This window comes from Equus asinus, chromosome 21 (genome assembly GCF_041296235.1).
Source record: "Equus asinus isolate D_3611 breed Donkey chromosome 21, EquAss-T2T_v2, whole genome shotgun sequence".
Classification (NCBI taxonomy): domain Eukaryota; kingdom Metazoa; phylum Chordata; class Mammalia; order Perissodactyla; family Equidae; genus Equus; species Equus asinus.
This window is the reverse complement of record NC_091810.1, coordinates 57,012,190-57,037,651: the sequence shown is the minus strand read 5'-3', so window position 1 is coordinate 57,037,651 and position 25,462 is coordinate 57,012,190. Positions and strand designations below refer to the sequence as shown.

At 42.6% G+C, this 25,462-nt stretch overlaps 1 protein-coding gene across 10 annotated transcripts in view; it reads left to right on the top strand.

Moving 5' to 3' along the window:
* Positions 1-25,462, top strand: part of MYRIP (myosin VIIA and Rab interacting protein) — a 339,379-nt gene that overhangs the window by 301,293 nt on the left and 12,624 nt on the right. For 8 of the 10 annotated variants that reach the window (XM_070492581.1, XM_014859642.3, XM_070492580.1 and 5 more), the window contains one exon: positions 20,045-20,239. The exons of 1 other annotated variant lie outside the window; for it this stretch is intronic. In XM_070492581.1, the coding sequence (XP_070348682.1) occupies positions 20,045-20,239 (195 nt within the window). Of the gene's footprint in view, positions 1-20,044; positions 20,240-22,404; positions 22,823-25,462 lie in introns of those variants that run through there. One more of the 10 variants, XM_044754351.2, reaches the window with a different exon arrangement.

The window sequence follows — 25,462 nt, the reverse complement described above, 5'->3', positions numbered from 1 at the left end:
ATGCTATGCAGAATGTAATAGGAAAAACACTCCATTGGAACCTCCCAAGTTCCCATCTTCAGGATCAGAATAACTGTGACTTCCTCTGTAATCCAAGCACTAGTTTGTATAGCGCGCACGCATACACACCCCCCCCCCCCCCCCCCCCCCACACACACACCATGGTTGGGAATGGATCTGGGCTAATTAACTCTTCCGGAAACTGTGAGTGCTCACCCTTATCTCTTTACCATGGTACTGCACACTGGCCCAAAGTCCAACTTCCTGAGGGCTCCAGAGGCAGCATGAGCTCCTCTTCCTGTGCAGAAGACTGGCTAGAAGTGAGAGAAGTAACACTGCCAAGGAGCACTAACCAATGACTGATGGGAAGAGTGTAAATACTCCAGCTCCATTTCTCCCCTTGGGGTGGTGACTATGGGGCATGAGCTGCACACTGACTTCCCAAGTTCCGCAGCAGATTGAGCTCTAGGCACCCACAGTGATATTCAGCTTGATAAGGCAGTCTTCATTGACTCCTTTCCCTTCCCTGCCTCACTTCCCCACTTCTCTACTGCTATTTCCTGGGATCACCTCCCAAATAAACGACCTGCACTCAAATCCTTGTCTCAGGGTCTGCTTCCAGGGGAAATCAGACCAAGACAGCAGCCAAATAGGAGAAAATGTCAAGTCCCCAATTCACAAATACTCACCTTAGTGTTGTGACTAAGCAGTGGGGGAATCCAGATGCCTAATCGGTTCTAATTCCCTCTGCTTACCAAGACCTTCTCGTATACAGACAGAGAGCTTTTTCCAGACTTCACTGTCTCTCCTGCCTTCACCACTGGCCCTGCTCTCCGGGAGCCAAAGCAGAGGAATGTGCATATTGCCATAGACATAGTGACATCAGTGGCAGTTCAGTGTCCTTAGTATGACAACCTTTCTAAGAATCAGGGCTTCAGAATCCTGTCCAGCAGCAGAAGAACCATTTTAGAAACTTGCTTTCTTGACTAGAGCCAGCCCTTTGCTGTAGGTAGACTTGGCCTAACAGTTGGCTCACTTTGGCTGGGTGTGAGGCACCCACTGATGATACAAGGATGGCCACTGCCATCTGAATTTTAGCTAGCTGAAGAATGAGCTTGTAGAGCTTGGGACCAGCCTAGAAACCTCCTGGGAACTGGATTCCCAAAGGGTCATGTTTTTCTTAAAGTCAGCTTGCTTCCATCAATCCTTGGTGGTCAGCCTTCCAAACCGTGGAATCCTCAGAGGCCAGGAATGAGCACTTGCTTCTCCTCTACCACTGGGCAGTGGCCATGCCAATGATTCTGGAAGAGAGTCCTAACTGAAATGGTTCTTAGAACCATGTGCCTCTAGGTATGCAGGTGCTGCTTTCCTGAAAGAGGGATGCAAAGAAGGACCGAGAATTCCTGGCCTGAGTTTAGAGACTATATTCAAGGGCTAATTCTCCCACAAACCCCCTAATCTTTCCAGGCTTGGAGTAGTGATCCCCAAGGACCCTTCTGTCTCCAAAATCCCATAGATCTAGATGGATTTAATCCATGGTTAGTGGATTAAATAGGTTTTTGTTTCCTGATATAAGTGTCATTTATGACACTGTTTATGTGACAAAAGATGTCCTATGTGACATCTTGGTGAATTCTCACGTTGTCAAATTTATACATCCAATGTCCTAAAAGCATTTTTATTTAAAGTCTCTTTGTTTATTAATTTTTATCACAAGTATCTGAATCATTGTGCTTTATGTTCACAAGGCAGTCACAGACCAACAGCCATCTCCCATATTTATACTTTCATGGAATAATTCTCATCAAAGTACTAAGACTTCTCTAAACTAATAAATATCTTTCTTCTCAAACAAGAGACTAATCTGCGCATCTTCTCATGGCTGCTCCTCATTTACTAACATCAGCTACATGGAAACAAAAGCCTGGTCAACAGTCAAGGAGACAGATTTACTGGCTGTTGTCTGAGAAAACCCAGAGCTTTGGGTTTCTGAAGTTTAATGCACTTGTGAAAAATTGTTGTTGCTGTCACAGTGTTAACATAAAATCAAGTATTGTTGTGCACTCGTGTCTCACTCTTGTGAAGTAAGTCATCATTCACATGAGGATTCATTGTCTGTCATCCCAGGTAGCATTTTATTTGAGAAGAGTGTCTTCATCTTCACTTGGTGTTAAACTGAATATAGTGTTAGCTATTGACTTGTATCTTACAAGCAGCGTTGATCTCATCAGGCCTTATGCCTGTTGAGGAATTAACACCTCTTTTCTAACTTTCTATTTAACTGCTGCCCTAGGAAAAAAGACAAACATTAGCTGTCCACTTAGAGTTACAGCTCTTATCCACAGTGCTTGAACAGGTGAGGAGGTTTCATGTCACTGATGTTGTCATTGGCATCACTCATTCCCACAACTGTGTTCTGTGTGTGTGCAGGGAGGGGCTTGCCAGGCTGGGAAGACAGAGTTCCAGGTGCTCTCCTGGATCACTGGGCCTTCAGCAGAACATCTTCCTCTCTAGGAGGATGAACTGAGAACTAGAGAGAGATTGTCCAGAACTCCGGTGCAAAGATTTCTTGAAGCCTCTGTAAAATGCACCTGTTACCGGAAAGGCCAGGAAAAACAGGTTTTTTCCTGGTTGCCTCAGCCACAGCAGGAGAATGGGACATAGGAAAGATGTGGTTTGAAGAGAGAAAGGCAGGGTTCCTCTAGAAGGTTGTAAGGTGAAAGGTCTAGAAAACAAGACACCGATTCAGAGTTCTCGCCCCACAAAAGCCCAAAAGTAAGATGCGCTGAAGAGATGGGATCACAGGAGGTCAGAGGGAAGAGAAGGCAAAGAAAATGCTGTGTGTCTGCAGCTCTGCAGAATATGCAGGATCATGCTCTCGGAAAACATTTTTGAGTAGAGAGAATATAAAAACAAAAGAGAGAAAGAAATATATACCCTACAAAAACAAATACCAAAATCCTAAATGAAATGCTAGCAAACTAAATTTTGCAATGTTAAGAAAATCACATGCCACAACTAATATATTTATTCTAAGAATGCAAAAATGAAGTTAATAGCAAGAAACCTCACTGTTATAATAAATTATTTAGTAAGTATTACTTTATAAAAGCACATGATAATCTCAAGTGATGCCAAAATGGCCTTTGGAAACATTCAACACATGTTAGAATTTTTTTAAAAAAAAACCTCTCAATGGAATAGAAAGATAATTCTGATGAATAACATCCATATCAAAGCACCACAGTGAAACCCTAGAGAGTTTTTTTCTGTCTGAGAACTCATTGTAAATATCAAAAACACCTTGAACATCATAGCATTTTACTTTTGATTAAATAAGTACATGACAATGAGTTATGAATGTAAATGCTTTTACATAAATGTGCATTTTCTTCATTAAAATAGCATGTACATACGTTTGAAAAATAATAAATATGTGTGGCTTTAAGACTGATTTTAAATTACAGGTGAATAATTTGTTATTTGTAATAATTTTTAAAATATTGACTATTTCCAAAGAAATAAATGAGCAAAACTGACTCTAGAAGAGTTTTAAAACCTGTACAGTCATGGAAGAAATTGCAAAAGTGGTCAAAGAATTTTCCGTCAGAAAGAAGCAATAAAATCCATCAAGTGTGCATTGTACTAATTACTCCCATACTATTTAAACTGTTCTTGAGCATTGAAAAATTGAAAATACCCAAGTTTATTTTATTTATTTAAAACCTTAGTCTGAATCTGACCCCAAAATCACAAAACACCAAAAACTTACATATTAACTCACTGGCTAATAAACATTCAAAAATTCTCAATGTGGTAGCAAATTGTTTCCAACTACTACGTATTAAAATAATAATTTACAGTGGTCAAGTAGGATTTAGTCTAGGAATGTGATGTCAATTTTAGGATGCCTATTAACATTTTTCATTGTATTTACAGGTTAATAGAGGGAAAACATGATTCATATTAAGTTCCCAGATTGATGTTTGACATATACTAGGAACTTCATAAATATTGAATGAAAAATGAATTCCAAAACAACAGCTGATAAAGTTAAGCAACTGTTTCTAATAAAATAGGAAGATAAAAACTCAATAGCAATGGCTACTAGCCTTTCGAAGGTTGCAGACCTCTTCAGGAATTTGATGAAAGCTATGAACCCTCTCTCCATAAAAGTGTAAAGAATGAAAATTATTTGGATGGAATTGGAGGGTTCACAGACCCCATGAAGCCCATCCTTTTACTCTAAGTTTAAAAATTCCCATTAGGATGGGAAGAAGTCAAAGATGGCTTTTATTACTTTCATCGTTCCACATTGTTCTGAAATTCTCACCGATGCAGTAAGATAAGAAATAAAAGTTACTCGTATTGGATAGCAGAAAACTAAATTATAATGATGTATTACTGGCTTTCTGACTTCTGAATTAAAATAATAAAATCAATGGAAAAGATTATTGGAAATAGTGTGTTTGGCAGGGTGGCCTACCACAAAAGAGTAATACATAAGCAAAGGTTTCCCATATACCAGCAAAAAACTCTCATGAAATGCAAAGGAAAACCCTAATTACAATAGCAACCAAAGTGTATGCAGTGCTGAACATGAACTTGGCATGCAACGCCCAGCCATCCCACTCCCAGGTGTCTACCCAAGAGAAATGAAGACCTGAGTCCATATTTAAAAAAAAAAAGGGATTGGGAATGTTTATAATAGCTCTGTTCACAATCACCAAAAGCTGGAAAAAACCCAAATGTCCATCAATGTGTGAACAGACAAACTGTGGTACATCCATACAATGCAATACTACTCAGCAATAAAAAGGAACAAAGCACTTTTACATGTAACAACATAGATTAATCTCAAAAGCATTATGCTGAGTGAAAAAAAGACAGACTCAAAAGTTTACATATTGTCCATTTATATGACATTCTGGAAAAGGCAGAACTATAGGGACAGGAAACATATTAATGGTTACAAGAGGATGGCATAGGTGGAAGTTTAATATAAAGACATACGAGGGAAATTTTTAGTGTGCTGGAAATATTCTGTATCTTAATTTGGTTTTGTTACACAACAGCCTGCATTTGTCAAAACTCATAGAACTGTATGCGTTTAAGGGTAAATTTTACTCTATGTAATTAAAAGAATTTTACTGTATATGATACATACACACATACACATTTATATACATTCACAAAATGGCCTTGAATAACTTAACTAGAAATGTGTAAAACCCATATGAATAAAATTAACTAACTTTGCCAAGAGACGTAAAGAAAGACTGAATAAGCGTAAAAACATATCCTGTGCCTGGATGGGAAAATTTCATACTTTTATAGATGTCAGTTTCCTTAAACTAATGCAAAAATTTAAAAGAATTCCAATCATCTTAATGGGATTTTTTTTGAAACTTGACAAAATTTTTCTGAAGTTCATCTGGAAGGATAAATGCGGAAGACATAGCCAAGAAAATTGAAGAAGGTAATAAAAGTACTAATAGATAAGAAAATTTCAACCCTAATAATACCAGTGGTGCCAGCACTGGAATAGGTAGACAGATTCATAAAACACAGTAGAAAAATACAGAAACATATATATGTACTGTGACATGATAACAGTGCATTTAATATCACTGGAGAAAGGATAGATTATTTAACAGATCATCCAGTGCAAGCTGGTAATCATTTGATTTAAAAAATTAATTGGATCCATCACACCAAATATAAGAATGAATTCTCAATGGGTAGGAGTTTAAAATGTTAGATAAAAGAAAATATGCAATTGATAGAATAAATTATAGGTGAGTGTTTTATAACATTGGGATAACAAAGCCCAGAAACCTTAAAAGATTAAAATATATGCTGCATAAAATTAAGAACTCACAGAAGAGTGACATTAGCAAGATGGCCGAATAAAATGTCCCTTGCTTGTATCCCCCTCTCAACAACAATGCGGCATCCATCCACAGACAAAAGTGCCTTTGTGGGAGCTCTGGGATCCAGCACCATATGCCAAGGGACCCAGGGGGACTCTAGCCACACGTGCATCAGGTAGTAGGCATTCAAACCTTGGTCCAAGCTGTGGACCCTGAAGTGGCCCATCCACAGGCTCCAGCCCCTCTCAGGTATGGTCTAGGACCCCCTGGAGAACACTGACTTTGACAATTACCCACATCTGAGAGAGCCTTTGTGGAAGTATAGGAAGCCAGCGGAGAAGTTCCAGCACACTGTTGGAGCGAAAAACAATCTGAGACTGGACACATTGGAGAAGGTAAGAATAACAGTTTGACTTTACCCACATCACCCCTCCCTCAAGACTGCACAGCTCAGTGCCAAGAGAGCCTTTCTTGGCCCATGATTTCTCCCAGTGGGGAAGAGAGAAGGCGAGAGCATATAAGCAAGGGCCTGGCTTCTCCAGCTGTGTGGGACGCTGCCAAAGAGTTGAGCGGCTCCAGGGCCTGGAATGTACCAAAGGGACTCGGACTCCACTAACTGGGTCAGAGATTCCACCTGCAGAAGGATGAAATTAGACCCCCACCTTCACCACTCACAAAAATTAACTTGAAATGGATTAAAGACTTAAACACAAGACTTGAAACCATAAAACTTCTAGAAGAAAACCTAGGGAAAAACCTCCTTGATATTGGTCTTGGCAATAATTTTCTGCATATGACAACAAAAGTATATGCAACAAAAGCAAAAAAAAAACAAACAAATGAGTGGGAGGACTACATCAAACTAAAAACTTCTGCACAGCAAAAGAAACAATCAACAAAATGAAAAGGCAACCTACAGAATAGGAAAAAATATTTGCAAACCACATATGTGATAAGAGGTTAATATCCAAAATATATAAGGAACTCATACAACTCAGTAATGAAAAAGAAAACAATCCAACTCAAAAATGGGCAGAAGACCTGAATAGACATTGCTCCAAAGACATACAAATGGCCAACAGGTACGTGAAAGACGCCCAACATCACTAATCATCAGGGAAATGCAAATCAAAACCACAATGAGCTATCACCTCACACTTGTTAGAATGACCGTTCTCAAAAAGACAAGAGAGAAGCGTGGGTGGGTGAGGGTGTGGAGAAAAGGGAACCCTTGTGCACAGTTGGTGGGAATGTAAATTGGTACAGCCACTATGGAAAACAGTATGAATGTTCCTCAAAAAATTAAAAATAGAAATACCATATGATCCAGTTATCTCACTTCTGGGTATACAGTCATGTGTCACTTAACAACAGGGATATGTTCTGAGAAATGTGTCATTAGGCAATTTCATCATTGTGCAAACATCATAGAGTGACTTACATGAAGTTAGATGCTATAGCCTACTACACAGCTAGGCTATATGGTACTAATCTTATGGGACCGCTGTCACATATGTGGTCCGTTGTTGACCGAAACATCATTATGTGGTACATGACTGTATATCCAAAGGAAATGAAATCAGGATCTCAAAGAGATATCTGCACTCCCATGTTCATTGCAGCATTATTCACAGTAGCCAAGATATGAAAGCAACCTAAGCATCCATCAATGGATGAATGGATAAAGAAAATGTAGTGTGTATATATGTACAGTGGAATATTATTCAGCCATGAGAAATAGAAAATTCTGCAATTTGTGACAACATAGATGGACCTTGAGGGTATTATGCTAAGTGAAATAAGTCAGACAAAGACAAATACTGTATGATCTCATTTATGTATGGAATCTAATAAAGCTGAACTCAAAGAAACAGAGTAGAATGGTAGTTACCAGCGGCTGGAGATGGGGAGATGTTGGTCAAAGGGGATCCAATGTACAGCATGGTGACTGTAGTTAACAATATTGTATTATATACTTGAAAGTTACTGAGAGAGTAGATCTTAAACATTCTCACCACAAAAAAAAAAGTAATTATGTGAGGTGATTAAGGTATTAACTAGACCTCTTATGGTAATCATTTCACAATATATAAATATATCCAATCATCAAATTATACACCTTAAACTTACACAATGCTATATGTCAATTGTATCCTAACAAAGCTGGGGGGAAAAAGACATGTTAATTAAAAACAACAATAAAAGGCAAACAATAATTGGGAAGATATGTTACTTAAATATACAATGGGCAAAGAACTAATATCCTCATAATCACAAATACATAAAAGGGCAATGCACATAAGCAAGCAATTCACCAAAAAAAAAAAAAGACTATAAATGACCAATAAGCATATGAAAAAATATTAAACTCCAATTGTATTTCAACTGTATTCAATACAACACCTAGCCCAGAATTTGGCATGTGGTTTGCACATTCACTTTTTCCATTCAACAAATGCACATTGAGGCTCTGGGAAAACAGCCATGAACAGGGCAAAGTTCATCATTTGTTCAGACAAGCAATAAAAATGCAAACTGATATTATGAAATGCCACTTTGCCTAACAAATTGGATGATTAAGAAGAGCAATAATTGATGCTGGTAAGAATTCAGAGAAACAGGCAGTCTCATGCACACAAAATAGTGGGAGCACATATTTATTAGCACACTGGTAACTTGGTAACTCAGAGCAATCGAAGTGTGCGTAGCCTTTGCTCCAGCAATTGTTCTTTCAATCATGTACACAAGGAAAACTGGACAAGCAGCCAAGGGTATATCACAATGCAGTTCATCAAGTGTTGTATTTTTATTGTAGAGAAACATTGGAAACAACCTAAATGTCCAACAGTGAGGGACTCAGGGAAACAAAGGAGATGAGGTCCAGAGAACAGATAGGGCCTCAGTATTGGAATAGCAAAGACAGAGTGGTCCAGATACAAGAGAGAGGGTGAATTTGATGTCAGAAGGTTGAATAGGTTTTGTTTTATGTTCTGTGTTTCTATGTTCCCCCGCCCTCAACTCTCTGAACTAGAAGGCAAATTTTTCTTCTGAAAGTACGGGGAGAGTAGAATTGGAGATTCAAGATTGTGGAAAGGGTTGGAAATAAGTTATTGCATAGAACAGGAAAGAAAACAGTATGGAGAAATAGAAAGGATGCCCAGGCAGCAGTAAAGGCCTGGATTAGGTCAGAGATCACAAACATTTACCTGAGATGTAAAGAGCCTGCAAAAGAATACAGCAACCTTGAATGCAAATAAATGCAGAATGCAAGTCAATTCTGTTCTAGTAGCAGGTCTATTCATAAATCCACATCATTTGGCATAATTACACAGAACAGCTCAAGTGGTTCTGGGATTTACAATAGAATTCTTCATTTCAGGGTTTCTAATTTCACCGTTATTTGCAATGGACTAAAATTTGCAGATGAATTTCAAACCAGATTGGAGGGTGGGGGGATAAAATGTTAATTCCAGCCATAATAGGAGCAAAAAATGTGAAACTTAACAAGAAAACTGCAGATCGCCAAAAAAAGCTAGCAGTTTGCTAGTAGGAAAACAGTGTAAAGATGAATTCTTCCAAAATTGGGTGGAAGCTTAATATAATTCAAATCAAAATCCGAACCAGACATTTTGTAACTTTTTCAAAAGGATTCAAAAAGTCCTCTGATATAAAAAAAAGTCAAGAATAGTTTAGAAATGTTTAGAAAAAAATAAAAGAGGACCTATCTATTAAGATATTACATTATGCTTTAAGGGCACAGTAATTAAATTTGTGAGATATTGACACAAGATTGCAATGAAATAGTCTGGAAGTACAGCCTAGAATACAGTAAAATTTAATTCACGACTTATCTTGTGATTCCCTCCCACCTCTCACCCCTGGTTGGGAAGAGATCCACTCTTAATAAATGGTGTTGGGACAAATGCTCACTAGTTCTTTGGGGGAGCAGAGGACATGGCGAGAGGGGAAGGAGAAGGAATGCCGGAGCTTCCTGGTTGTAGGCCCAGCAATGCGTACAGGAGACAATAAAGAAAGACATGCCGGCTTCCCTTCTGAGAGGTGGTGGCACAGTCTCTGGAGGTTGAATCTCTGTTTACTCACCATTTATTCAACAAATATTCTTGTACTTCTGGATTAATTGTTGAACTATTCTAAGAGCTGAAATACAGTTGGGATAAAAGAGGAAAGTTCCCCGCCCTCGTGGGATTTACCTTCTATTGAAGGAGTCACCTGGTAAATATCAAACACATACAGGGGAAGATGTCAGATAGTGATAAGTGCCTTGATGGGGCAGTGATGGGAGGAAGTTGGGAGGAGGATGAGTCCTGGATGGTGTAGTCCTTTCTGACCAGCTGTCTTTTGGACTGAGATCTGAAGGACTAGAAGGAAAAAGTCATGCAAAGATTGAAAGGATGGGCTTGCCAGGCAGAGGAACACAGGCAGACCTTGAGTTGGAAGTGACCGTGTAAGCTCAAGGAACAGATTAAAGAGCCAGGGTGGCTGGAACAATGTGGGCAAGAGGAGAGTGATGGGAGAAGTGAGAAAGGTCAGGGGTCAGAGCAAGCAGAGCTGTGTCGACCACACAGAGAACTTGGGTTCTTATTCTGGGCAAGGTAGGAAGCACCTGGAAAGCTTTCAGCAGAGAAGTAGCAAGGAGGACCTTACATTTATCAAGATTACCCTGGCTGCCATGTGCCACCTCCTTTCCAAGTGAATGTGGGAGGTGGTTTCCTGTCTCATCAGGCTTCTTCAGGGCTGAGTGCATGCTCTGGTGGCGTCCTGGTTACCGCCAGTGGTGGGGAGATGTTTCTAGTGAGTATCAGGAACTGTTTTTCTGAGGATCAGCAAGGATACAAGTATAAAAAACAAAAAAGACTGATGACCGTGATCACCTCCTCTGCCGAGAAAGGAAGTGCTGCCTGTTCTACACAGGATTGGTCAAAGGTAATGGCCCCAGTGGCCCCCTCCTCTCTCGCCTTGGCCAGGTCCTGAAGTGGCCTTGCTCAGATGGCCTACATCAAACAACAGGGACTCCACCCAGGAAGGGAATGAAAATGACCTCAGGGAAACATACAGACCAGTGGGTTTAATTCTGGAACTAAACTACAAATAGCACACTTTTTAAAATTCATTTTTATAATCGCCATCAAAAAAAGAAAATCTTATTTCTTTCATAAAAGGCCTTGACCACCAAAACCTAGATGATTTAGGAACCCAAACATTCCTAGAGGTCAGTTCTCTAATCTCTGTCATGTTTCATTGTTTCAGTTTATTAGATACGCTGATTTATTAGGTTCATGCTCACTTTCTTTCCACTGTTCTTTGCCACCCTCTTTCATCAAGTCAGTCTTCAGGGACGTGAGTCTGTTCGTGGAGAATGTATTTTGACGGGTTGTGGAGACATCACCGGAGCGCCTTCTGTTTCATGAGAACTGAAACATTTGCATTGAATTTTTCTAGCAGATTTCTGTCAACTATTTAGGAGGACATATGGAGTTTCTTTTTCTTACTTTTGAAAAGGGAAAAAATACATGAAATCAGAGCATTTGGACAAATTTGCTTGCTTACTCTGGTAGTTTGATAGAAGCATTTCCTAAAGCCAAGACAGCATCTGTAATATGGGACAGAAAAGTAAGGAGTGGACTGTAAAGTCTGGATCACATTTAGAGCAGATTTTCTTATAGACCACATTCTTTTCCACTCTGATTGTCCTTGGCGGCTCAACCCCAGGTAGACGCAGTAAGGCTCAGAACAAGAGCTTGTCGCTCAGGAGATCTCAAGCTCTATTGTGTGGCTCCGTCTGTGGTGTGCCAAATCAACACACTCATTCGGATTGTTGTCAGTTGGTAGAGGCTGCAAAACGACCTGTAGGTTCCCAGTATTAGGCCCTTCTCTTGCTGATCCGTTGTTCACTGATAGGATTATTCATTCCGATTCTGTTCCACCATTCCTTCCTACAGTCTATTGGGTCCAGGAATTATGGGCATGGAGGAGGTGGTGTGACAGGTGGGAAGGAGCATGGGCTATGGGGACCAAAGTCTCTGGCTCAAATCCCAGTTCTTTATCTTCTTCACTGAGCCATGGTTTCTTTATCTCTAAAGCTGGAATTAAAACATCAACCATGTCAGGTTGTTGTGAGGGTTAATGAAACAATGAGAAGCCTGGAGTCATACAGGGCACAGGATGGACCCACATTAACTCTGGGCTGGCTTCCTTCTTCCTTCTTCTCTTCCCTCCTAAAAGAGTCTCTCAGGAGCAGCATTCGGCAGGGGAGAGGGTGTGGCGCCATATGTATTCTGTGCAACTTGAACAGGTAAAAGGCTTTTCCACTCTGCCTGGAATTCCTCCATGGGAGCCACCCCTTTGTGTTCAAACATGTCTTCAGAAGACCCCTGTTGCAGTTCTTTCTGTTACTTGGGATGTCCGCTGCCCCCTACTAGCCCCCTAAGGAAAATTCATTTATCACGGGCTGAAAGGAGGACTGGAGGGCCCACATTTTTACCATTTTCTCATTTTTACTAAAGCCAACTCTGAAGGTTGTGTCCCCCCCAAACTCTCTCAGGAAACTTGACATCAAAAATATGAATTCAAGATAAAGACTAAACAAATGATGTGGAGGTCATTCTCTCTTGGCATTTGGTAATCACTCCTTCTCTTGGGTTGTGAGAAAAGGAGCTTTGAAATATATTTTTCCTTATTTCAAAAGCTTAACGAACCCTTCTTTCTCTCCAGTGTCTAAATCTCCCTTAATGGTCTCAGTTTCTTCCAGATCACTCAGCTGGAAAGCACAGCAGCATCCTGCCATCTCCTTCTTCGTCACTCTACAGCCACAGCATTCTCTCCATTCTCTTTCCAGAATATTGCACCTTCTGTGCTTTTATTCCCACTGCAGCCGCCCCACTTCAGGCCCTTGTGGCCTTTGATTCAAGCTGCAGTAATAGTTTCCAGTGCTTTTCTCTGCCTCTGATTCTCCCCAACCCTAAATCTGTCCCTCCCACAGCAATCAGAATCACCTTTCTAAAGCATAAGTCTCTCCTGCCGGCATGTTACGAACCTGGGCTTTGGAATCAGGCAGACCTGGGTGCAAATCCCAGCTCCTTCAGGGCAGACCACATCACCTTCCTAAGCCTCAGTTCCTCATCTGTAAGACAGAGTGATCATAGTACTGCATCATAGGGAGCTTAGGAGGGTCAAATGAGCAAGGCACCCAGTAAGCGCTCAGTAAATGCGAGCTCTTGATAGCCACACAAGAACCAGCAGTGGCACCTGATTGACAGCAGTACAAAACTTCAAACTCTTGAGCTTGGCATTCAGGGCACTGTAAGACCCAGGCCCTGCCTTTCTTTTCCCATTTGTCATCCATCCTCTGCACACCCTGGGCTGCCATGCCATTCCCTGTGCATGCCACGCCATCACACTTCCAAGACCAGTGTCCTCACATCCTTCAGTGGGAAATACTGGTCTCATCTCTATTTCTCAACATCTTTCTTGTGTTTCTATATTCACCCCAAAGTTCCCTCTGCAGGCACGCAGCCTGTTGCTCACAGTGCAGGGTGGGTCCTGTCTTCTGCTACCCGCTGTTGGTCTTCCTGCCCTTCTCCCCTCTCTGCTTTCTGCTGACTGGGACCGTGGCTTACTCACTTCTGCATCCCCCGCAGGGCCCAGTGCAGCACCTGACAGAGTAGATGCTTTCTGAGGCCTTGAATTAAATTCCTGATGGTGGCAAATACTAGGTGATGTTTGAGGGCTTGGCTTGTTCCGTTTCCCAGCTAGGCAATGTTTATTGCCCTTGTGTTTATTGCATGTCAGTACATACGGTTCAGTCTGCTGAAACTGTGTGTAAACTATCAGGGTCCTGTGTGTGTTAGTGTGTCTGTCAGGGTGTGTGTGTGTGTGTGTGTGAGTGTCAGTGTCAAGTTGCTTACTGTCATTTCTTAAGACAGAACATTCTGTATTCTGATATCATGCCCTCCTTTTTTGGTGTTAAGTTGTCCCTTCTTTATGAAATTATGGTGGCGGCAGGCAAGAGTAGAGCATAGTGGCTTTTTTGAATTTAATATTCTTACTTGACAAGTAAGAAAAAAACTGGGAAAGAAAGACCAGCAAAGTTTAACTTTTTCTGGTAAAAAGCATTCTTCAAAACACCAAGTAGGCAAGGAAAGATGTTTTAAGAGCACAGTACATAATGAAAGGCATCTAAGCCATGAGGCTGTCACCAATAATGTGCCCACCTAGAGCCAGCGGGGCAAGTGGGAGGGGTTTGAGGAGGGGCTGACAGCTCTGGACCCAGACACTGTGTGGACACTTGACACCTGGCTGTCTGATTTAATCTTCTCAAAAATCCCTTGAGCTAGATGGTGTTATCTCCATTTCACAGCTGAGGCTCAGAGAGGTTAAGTTATTTGCCCAGAGTCACACAGTACATCCTGAATTTCCCAAGCCTCATGGTCTTGTGTGTCTGATGAGGTGGTAGCATTAGCATCAGTCCCCAATAGGAAACCATAAGACCACAATACCCACCTCTATTGTCTCCCTCCGTTATTTAGGGGAATCTAGGGGAGGGTTCTCCCACGTGTTCATGAACAGCCCACTCATGGGGCTGCTCTGGGCCGTCACTGATGTCTGGGGAGGGCCTCAGTCCCCCAGAGGACAGGCCTCACCAGGCCACAGCTGCACAGGTGCCCTCTCACAGAGAGACTCCAGATCAGCCAGACCAGGGCCGATTTATGACTCTCCTGCACCCAAGCACTTTCACTTTTGTGGGACCCTCCCTCCTAAAAAAACATTTAAAAAACACATTTCACCACTATTGGTATAAAGATTAAATATATTATGTATTAAAACATGTTCCTGGACCTAAGGGTTCTTTTTTTTTTCTTCCGATTTTAAAAGAAATAAAAACATTTTCGTGGGCCCCTAAAAGAACAATGGGCCCTAGGCTCCATGCCTGCTGTGCCCAAGGGCAAGGAGGGTCTTTACAAGACCCTGCTGGAGTGGCTGTCCCTTCACCACCGGCCCTCCCTGTTTCCTAGATTGACCCATGGACCTCAAAGCACACTGCTTGCTTCTGTATCTCACAAAACCCTCGTGTCAGCGTCCCTTCAGCTTCGACCTGTTTAGCCTTTTTGCTCTTGTTATAGGTGTCGGAATAATCCCTGAGGCAGAGCTAGAAAAATCTCTCTTCTGCTCCAGATACCTGTGCGCATCATTTAATCCTCAAAGCTTCCCCCACATTGTATTAGATTATATCATATCAAGTTGCATAAATAGATACCCCAGGCCTCTGTCGCAGCCCCAGTTCATCATACACAGACAGACACCAAATCTGTTTTGGCTCAGCTGAGCCGGCAGACACACATGCATGCACATGCCCAGGGGTAGAGCTGGGGCTGGAATCAGCCCTCTGTCATTCCACAGTGTTCTATTTCTATGAAGCCAGGCATCTAATGAGCCCCTGCTGCTCATATGTTCACAAGCTTGAGATATTCTGGTAAGGAGCATTCCTGTTTATTCCAGTCTGAAATGAGTTTGCATTTCTTTGTCTAACACAGAGCTTTGAAACGAATGCTAGCACTGGAAAAATCTCAGGAAAATTTTCAAGGATTGCTAATAAGCAGATCTATCTAGTGTTTAGGGTGAAAATGTTTTCTTCTTTAGAATTCTGAAGACTTTGAATCTCCCCTTGGCAACACCTCGCATTCTGCATGTCTTTGGAAAACAGTTTATAAGGAAAAGTAAATGGAGGTAGAATTGGTTTCTAGGAACATGTTTTATATGAAGAGAAAGTGCATGGGGACAGGATGGAGAGATTGCCAAGGCTACAGTTTTGGGTCCGTTGAAATGGCCACTGTGGGAGGACCCCAACCTCAGAGTGGTTCAGAACCTTCTTAAAGGTCTGCATGGTCCTATTGTTGGTTACGGCCGGGCAGGAACCATGTTTTGTTAAGTCTTGGTTAAGATTGCTTGTTTCTCTGCCTCGCCGAGAAGCAATCAAGAAAACACTGGAGTGTATCTCATCACCTTCTGTACCCCGAGGGGTGGACTGTTTGCTTCAGCCCCAGAGGTTGTGAAGTTGACATTATTGATTTGATGTTGCACATGGGGCTGTGACCCAGACTGAACCCTAGAAGTGGACACTCGTGCTCTGAGTGGTGACCATCGGGGTCGGGAGAACGAGGAGTGTGAGTACATCAGAGCAAACGCATCCCATGGTGGATCAACAACTCAAAGCCCGCGCTCCAGCTGTGTGAAGTCGTATTGGCACACGCTGGACATTTCAAAAGGGAGCTGCGCATGTATGTGGGACTTAATAAAATGTGTTGTTTAATTTGTATTTCTTTGATCTCTAGAATGTTGAATTTGGTGACTATGTGGGCTCACTGGCCATTTTCATTCTATTATCTCTGGGGCCCTTGGCCACAAATGTCTTTGAGGCCAACCTTCTTCTGCAGTGGCTCCTATTCTATCAGCTGATTTTCTCCACACTCTCACCTCTCCCTTATTTGATGCCATGAAACTGTCACATCTGATCCATCTTGTCATTAACGTCTGGAGTAGCATCAGCTACTGTGATAGAGAGCTCTCTCTGGGCTCTCGAATCGTGCTTTGTGCCAGTTGTGCTCATCTCTCTGGGCTGTAAGCAATAAAGCAAAAAGGATCCTTTAGCTTTTCATTTCTCCCCCTGCCAGGGCCCCTGAATCCCCACTAGCTTTTCATCTGAACAAAACCCTGTCCAGTGCTAAATATGGCTTTATTTAATGTAATTGTAGAAGGTGCTTTCTGCTTTTAAATCTAGACTGGGCAGGGAACAGGACATTTACATTACAAGTCATTGTTAGCCCTGTATCAAATCTTCTCATCTCTTACTGGGCCAGTGAGTAAACTCCGGAACAGGGAGGGGAGGTGCCCCAGCTAATTAAATCCCAGTTATCTGAACTTCCACTGGGTGCACCGTCCATTCCCACCCCCCTCGTCCCCCGCCAACAGCCCACACCTGTGTAACAGACGAGGCACACTTGATTCTCTACAAGTGGGGTTGCTTCCCGACAAGTGCTTGTGGATTCCAATTTGTGTTTTCCCATCGAGAGCAAAACTGGGTCACAAACAAACAGATCTTGTCCATTTTTCATACAGTTTTTTTTCAGTCACTTCCCCCTGCGGGGGGCTAGTTCCCCTCTGCAGTGTTCTAGGGCTTTAATCAGACCAGAGACCTTCCAAAGTGAAGCTGTGGCACTCTCGTCAGACCAGCTGCTGGGACTCCTCACTCTGACTCAATGGCAAATGCAAATACCTTTAGGGGCCAAGAATATATGTCACCGTGTCCTTGGGGTAGGACTAAAGGCATGCCATGAGGGCAAGGACTTCATCCATTGTCCACTGCTTTATCCCAGCACCTGGAGCAGAGCCTGCACACCACAGGCCCCCCAATAAAGTATGTAGAATGAACAATGAGGACTGCAGAAAACTAGGAAGTGCCTATCTCACAGAAGGCATTCTTGTCAAAAGGCATGCCTGTGGGGCCGGCCCGGTGGCGCTGCAGTTACGTTCGCACGTTCCGCTTCTCACTGGCCCGGGATTTGCCGGTTCAGATCCTGGGTGCAGACATGGCACCGCTTGGCAAAAGCCGTGCTGTGGTAGGCATCCCACATATAAAGTAGAGGAAGAGGGGCATGGGTGTTAGCTCAGGGCCAGTCTTCCTCAGCAAAAAGAGGAGGATTGGCAGTAGTTAGCTCAGGGCTAATCTTCCTCAAAAGAAAAAAAAAAGGCATGCCTCTGGGCAATATTTGGCATCCAGCTTGCAACTCCTATGATTAAATAAGGGAGGCTATTTGTGGATGGAATGGAACAATGACTGCCGAGCAACACTGATGTCCAATTTATTGCTTTGATATTATATGTTTAATTGGAGGCAGGATGCAGATAACTCCTCTTCATGATTAAGCACCTCTTAAGTCCTTCCCATTAATAACTTTGGCCCTTTAATGATCCTGGACTAATTAGAGATTTGTGTAAATTTTCACTTTCTCTTCTATCATGCTGTAATCTTTTTTTTCTGAATCCTTTACTCATGTGTCTTTCTTTTCAAAAGATGTACAAAGGCATCTCTTCTACCAAATAAGGGCAAACTTTCTGGATGCAAGTTTTATTTACTAAGAGAAGAGTAATAAATTTGCTTTCATACATACAGCATTGCCCTTTCTAAAATGGATTTAAGCAAACAGTGGCAGCTGTTTCATGCCAAAATCATTTTGAGCCCAATTCATCTCCAAAATCTGCCACGTCAAATTATAGGGTCCTGATAGTTGGGGACAGCCTTTGCAAGTTTTTCCTAAAATGAAGAGTTGGTCCTGACTGCTCCCTTGGATACTGCCCTTATTCTGGCATGTCTGTGTCACCATCTCTCCATCCCATTCTGATACTCCAGACCCAATTTTTTTTGGTTAGTAGCAAAGTCTCTTGAACCAAAATGAGTATGACTGTTGGCTGTTGTGGAATAGACAGGCTGGAGAGGAGCCCACTGAGCACGCGTTCCCTAACCCTAGATTGGATTGACAGGTATGAGACCATGTACCTTAGTGTGGAAGCCAAGAATCAGCTTCTACACTGTGGAGTCAGCCACTAACCTGTCACTTAGACACTTTTATTCCCTAATGAAGCATGAGGGCTGTTGAAAACATCCTCCAGTGAAACAAAACCTGCGGTAGAATCTACTTGAAGGAACAAAATTTGCAAAATCAAGCCATAGCTATCATTAGTATGTTGGCCAGGAAATATGAGTCAGATAAGTACCTTAGAAGGTACCAAAGGCATTAAAATCGCAGATTTTCTCGAAACATTTTGCTGGTAAACATACACACACACACGCGCACTCACACACACACGTGCAGGCAATATTTGACTTCCAGTTTACAAATCCTGTGATGGGATAAATAAAATTAATAATAGATGGAAACCATTACTGCCAAGCAACATTGATCTCCAGCTTACAACTTCGTGCTATATGTTCAGATGAACTCAGAGATGCAGATAATTCTTTGTGGATGAAGTACCTCTACTCCATTAATGACCTTAGCCCAGATCTCGACTGTTTGTAATTTTGAGCCATGAATGTAAAAGCTAGAAGCAACTTGTGTCAGTTAGGAATATATTCAGCCAGAGATAACAGAGAACCCGGCCAACAGTGGCTTCAGTGGTAGGGGTTATTTTTCTCATGTAACAAGATGTTCACAGGCAGGTAGTGACTCACAGTGGTCCGGCTGATCCAGTGCTATCTGGGCCTACGCTCTTTCGGTCTTTCTGATCCACCTTACTCAGCATTTTGGTATTCCTCCTCACCCTTGTCCTGACTGCACATCTGTGATCAAAGCAGAAAGAACTGGAGAAGGACAGCATCAGCTACATCTATTTACCTGATTAGGAAAACAAAGCTTGTCTAGAAACCCCCACACTAGGCTTTCCCTTCAGGCTCACTGGTCAGAACTATGTCACATGACCACCCCTAGCTGTAAGCGAGTCTGGGAAATGGAGTCTTATTTTTGGTTTAGCCTCCATGGTGGAGGACATTAGGGGAGAATGGGTTTGAGAATAGGTGTATGAGCTAATACAGTAGCAATCAAGACACTGCAGAGAAACTCTTTTCCAATATTCTCATTGTACAGGTGACAAAACTGAGCTCCAGAAATGGGGAAGTAACTTGGTCAAGGTTGCGTAATTAGATGAAGTTAGAGCCATATCTAGAGCCCAAGTCTCCTGATTCTCAGTCCAGAAGGCTACCCGCTGGACCACACCATGGGTGTAGTTTGACAGAGTCTGTGCCTGAAGCTCCACTGAGGAGGTAAAATATCATCCAGAAAATTAGGTAATGGATACAAAGCTGTCAGCAGTGGGCAGAGGACGTAACAGCTTCTACTTGAGCTTTCCTTCCTCCCTCCCTAAGAATCTGAAATAATTCAGTGAGAGTCACAGAAGCTAGGCCAGGTCAGATCAGGCCTCCTCTAGGCTCCTTCCTGCTATGTGGATTTTTTAGCTTCACGTTCTTTTGGCACATTGATGTTTGTATATGTTATAATAGAATCAATCTCATGATGAGCACCATGATAATGTAGAATTTCCATGTCATTGTTAATGTGCTGTTCTTGTCTTCTGTCCCCTTCTGTTATTGGACCAAACAGAAGTATTCTGCTGTTTCTCTCTGCAACATCTCCACAGAAGTCCTGAAAGTTATCAACGCCACAGAGGAGTTGATAGCAGAGTCTGCAGGGCCCTGGGAGTTCCCACCTGTCCCTCCTGACAGAGAGAAGGAGACATTTCCTCTTGGGACAGACCAAGTGAGACTGGATGAGCAGCTGACTTCCCTGGAAGAAAACGTAAGACTGTGGATATGCCACGTCAGGGCAAACGTGTGAAGAAGAAGCTGATGAAGTTATAACTCATCACAAAGAGTGCAACGACACACACACACCACCACCACCACCACAGCAAACACATTCTCAGGAAGGGACTTAGGCTGGGTTTCCCAGAAGCAGACCCTGAGAGGAGGCTTTGCGCATAAGTGATCTATTAAGGAAGTGCTCCCAGGGGAGGCTGGTAAGGGAGTAGGGAACGAACGGGAGAGGGAAGAAGCCAAGCAAAGGTATGATCTTAGACAAAGAGTAGCTTTGACCTGATCCTGCAGGGAACTCTGGGGTATCAGTTACATCTCAGAGTTGTCCTGACGTCAGGCAAAGGAACTGGCCCTTCTATAGCCAGCAGGCTCTTCAGTCGCTAGGTGGGAGCAAAGTGTCGACGGTAGCCCAAAGGTAGTCTTATGTATAGATTTGAGTTGTTGGGAACAAAAAGCACACTGAAGCTTGAGGGATTGGGAGGGGAGTATGCAGAAACTATAAAAGGAATCCATGGGGATCCAGGTGGAGCATTGCCAGTGCCCCACAGGGAATGAGGGTGGTTGCCAATAGAACTTAGTTACTACAACTGGTCTGCCCTGCTTCACAGATAAGTCTGCTAGCAATGGATTTTTCTATCCTTCTGACTTGTGAGGAAAGAAAGAATGCGATAGATTCTTGCTTATAGATATCCACGATCATTGTTGTGTATTTCAATAAATACTTGATGAGAATTTTCCGGCACTGTAGACCAACGGTGATATAGAGAGATTTGGACATTAGCCACGGAGGCCATCGTCACCGTCACCAGCTGGCATAGTCCTGCCACAAAACTGATATCAGATTAAGTCAGGTGATCCCATCTTTCCAGACCCAGCAGAATCAACCCTGATTTTGGGATGCTCTAATGAATGCTGTTTCAGGAACTGTTATTAGAAGTAATTTTTGCTCAAAGTTGAAACGACAACAAATCAAAATGACTCAAAGTAAAAAAAAAAAATGCCAATATTTGCTACACTTTAAAAGTTGAAGACTCTTTCCCTTTGGATTCCCATAAAACCTCAGTAGTCTTCTATCTGAGCACTCACCTCGCTTTGCTGCCCTTTCTGTTCTTGTGTCTATCTCCCATTAGATCGGCACCACTGACATTTTGGATTAGATGATTCTTTGCTGCAGGAGGCTGTCCCGTGTGTTGGGGTAGGATATTTAGCAGCATCCCTGGTCTCTACCCACCAGATGCCAGTAGCAGCACCCTCCTAGTTGTGACAATCAAAAATGTCTCTAGACGTTGTCAAATGTTAGAGGATGGGGCGATGCAAGGAGGCAGGGGCACAATCACCCCCAGTTTGGCAACCAGCTGTATAAATTCCTGCCGAACAGGGCCTGCTGTCTTTCATGTCTATAGCCCTGGCCCTTGACCCAGAGCCTGACACAGAGGAATGCCCAACAAACATTTAGCTGATGTATGATGATATCACATGAATGAAGTTCTTTTATAAAGAAGAAATGTCTTACTTCTAAAGTACAAGTCCGTGATGTTTAAATATGTCTATAACACACTTCTTTCAGTGCTGATAGTCCTAAAATGGCCCTAATCCTGGACACAGAATTGAAAAGGTTAAAGTAAAGACATAGTTCACAAGGAAAGGGATATATTTTTTTACAAAGTATTCTATCAAAAACACTTACAATGCATGAAATACCCAGAGACCACCAGCTCCCATGGCACACTTACAGCGAAGACAGCGTGCCTTTTTTGTCCCCTAAGGAGCATGCTGAAAAATGCCGTAGGCTTGTCAGGAGTTTTCATCTTGTAAGATCCTTTTATTATGCATTATGTTTCTTTTCTTGGGTTCGTTAACACTTTCACTTTGAAACACATCCACTTACCCACTGATTGAAGGTATCAGAAACCCCAGCAAGGACAGTCCTGAAAGGCTGGGGTTTGTCATTTACTCTCCCCTGCCCGGCACCTGGAAGATGCCTCTCCTGTTCCCAAGGAGTTAACTGCCTTCTTCCTCTTGCTTCCCTTCCTCCCGTCCAGCTTTTCAAATTTCGCCTCGGAAGAAATTCCATCTATGTTCCTTTGAATTCTATGGGTCTCTGAGTCAGAGAGGGAATGACTCTGCTTTATCTCTTTCATTCGCCAGATCACAGAGCATGGGCAGGTTGCTACGGTCTGCGGTTTCCAGGATGGAATTCAGCTGAGCAGCGGGAGAAGGGCAGCACTGGTTCTTACGCTGGCATCTCAGCGCAGCTGATTTAATTAAACCATGGTTTTTGTCTGACTGTGTTCTAAAGACTGCCCCTTCATTCCTCTGCTGTCTTTCTCCTTTGTGCTGTGGAACCCGGGGACTGTCAGAAATAGAAAAAGCGACACTTATTCTCGCCTTCTGAACACCAGCTACTGCAGACCAGGACTCTGAGATAAAAGAGAACATCTGCTTGAGAATATCTCACTTTTAAAAATATTTCTGAAGGCCTCAGAGCTACATAAGATGAAACAAAAAAATGTCACATTCATATGTCAAATCTCCTGTTTTAATAAATTGCCTTCTTAAGCCACTTAATTAGGGTAGGGCATGAGGATTTTAGAATTCCTTTAGTCTCTCACCTGCTGCCTGGTATCAGCACAGTGAAACCAGCCCTTGTTTCCCTAAAGGCAGGAGGAACCTCAGGTCAATAGCCTCCCCTGCGTACACAGTAGGGGCTCTGTTCCTTGGATTGAATGCCTGGATCTCTTGTATTTGAAGCTCTTGCTGAGAGCTGTGAAGCATAGGGTTCTATTGTACCTGTAGGGGCCCGACTGGGAGAGGAGAGTTTCAGGAAGAAACTATTAACTGAGATGTGGGCAAGGTAAGGGATGCTGTAGTGCCCAGAGAGTAGCAGTAGGAGGAAGGGGTCCCAACCCTGAGGAGTATAGCCCAGGGAGAACTGGAACCTGGAAAAGTGCCCCCTAATAGGAGCTGTTACCATGGAGCCAATGCAGGTAGAAAGCAGGGGAAGAAAGACTCTTTCTTCTCCTGCTGGTGTCTCCCATTGGCCAAACCCATCCCAGCCAGCAAGGGAGTCTTAGTGACGAAGTTCATACAGGTCAGCCTCAGAGAGAACGAAGTGGGGCAGAGAAGGCTGGAAAATGGATCTAGGGGTCAACAGAGAACAACTAGCATAACCATTCTCAGACCTGTGGTGTGAATATTAGAGACCCACAAGAGCCACCTTGTGAATTTATGCAGGGTTGTGAGTGGGAGGGATGAGTCAGCTTCCTCACCCTCCCACCCTCATCTGAGGACCTTCCTCATTCTCAGCTTTGCTAACCTAGGGTACCCGGTAACTCACAGCAAAAGAGAAAGTAGAAGGTCACTCCTAACTTGCCTTTTAGCTTGGCCCTATAACTCTCAGCAACACGAAATACATTGCCCATGTAATATACAACCAGTGGCAGCAGTTACAGTGGGACTGCCCCATGGGGAACCCAGCCTTGTCACAGAATCCAGGGCCAGGCAGACGATCTTGTTCCTCCTTCTCAAGGCTCTCGTACAACCTCCACAGCACAGGAGAGGATGTGGCACGAGACCTTGAGGAGGTGGTCATGGTTACTCAGGCGGGGAAAAGAAACACTATCAGTTACTGTCTAACCTTAGCTCCCTAAAGTATGTTTCATGGAAGCCACGTCCAGCAAGATGTTCTAAGAGCAAATAATTTTGAAAAAGCTGTATACTCTTTCTGGGAAAATTGAGATACATATCAGTACATTAAAAACTCTGAGAAATCCTGCTCAAGACGTTAATGCTCTTTATCCTTGGGGCTTTAACCACAAAGTGCTTCCTTAATGAAACACCTATTCTCATCCCTTACACCACTTTGAGAAAGGCTTGTTGAACCAGGAGCCAGTCAATGGGGTCATAGGCATCAGTGAGGAGAGTTTGAAGACAACAGAGATCACTCAGACGTGTAACCATAGTTCTCACCAAAAGTGGACCTTAACTAAGCAAGCAATTCCAGGTTAACATTTTTCAAAGGGGTTAATTTTTAAGACCGGAATAATATTTTCATTGTATATCATGTTAACTTTTGTTATTTCAGCCAAGCAAAAGAACCAATATCATGTCCATCTATAACCACAGTAACTCTAGTACCTTTATATCAAAGCTGGAAATGTAAATTTTCATAACATTCTAACCGAGATTAAGTATCACAGCATCATAGGGCAGGGTGGATAAAGGCATGGGATCTGGCATCAGCCTTCCAGAGCTCAAATCCGGGCTCCACCATTTCCCAGCTGGAGAAATCACTGAACGTCCAGGACATAATCTTCTCATCCTTGACATAGTGGTTAGAAGCATACCTACCTCAAGGGCTGCCATGAGCATTGAATAAGATAAGTCACATAAAATCCTTGGCTCAGTGCCTGGCTCAATAAATGTGTGTCATCATCATCATCCCCATCCTCTCCGTCATCATCATCCTCCAGTCCTTTAGGAGCCGTGTCCTTGGCTGTAAGTTCCTGTTCAGCTGGTGTCCGCGCCAAACCACTGAACTTCCCTGTCCCTCCAGCGCCAGGAAAGCAGCCTTTTAGGGAACATGAAGTAAAAGCAGAACATTCCGGGCTCGCTGTGGGCTTGAAGACATTTCATATGGCTTTGTCTTGGTGGAGAAAACAAGGAACATTAGTGGGTGACCATGTTGAAGGTGGAACAGCAAAGCCGGAGCGTGTGATGACCCTTGAGTTTTGCTGATAAAATCAGCAAATCAGTTTTCTGATAAAATCAAGGTTCAGAGAGCAAAGTTATGTCAAGTTATGTTGAACCATTGCCACACTCAAATGATTCATTTCATTTAAATAATAATTCTAAATTTTGTTTCATTGTGCAAAACTGTAAGTTTCCATTTTATCTTATCAAAACAAGTTCACCTTTTTTGGGTGTGGGTAGCAAGAGTGTAATATCCAAACTCAAAACAGCCGTAGCATCTCTCTCCCTCCTCTCCTCTCCACACTCCCTCCTCCTTTGCCTCCTCCTTTTTCTTTTTCTTCTTCCTCTCTCTCTCTCTCCTCAATTTTTCTTCCCCTCTGAAGAGAAGTTTTTTGACTTTAAAACTTTTAAAACAAATTTTTAAAAATTTCTCCTCTCAAATGGCTTTGAAATATTCATCATTTCCTTCTTATGACAAACAATAAAGAGATGTTTCTTGTTTTGAGGGCAAAGA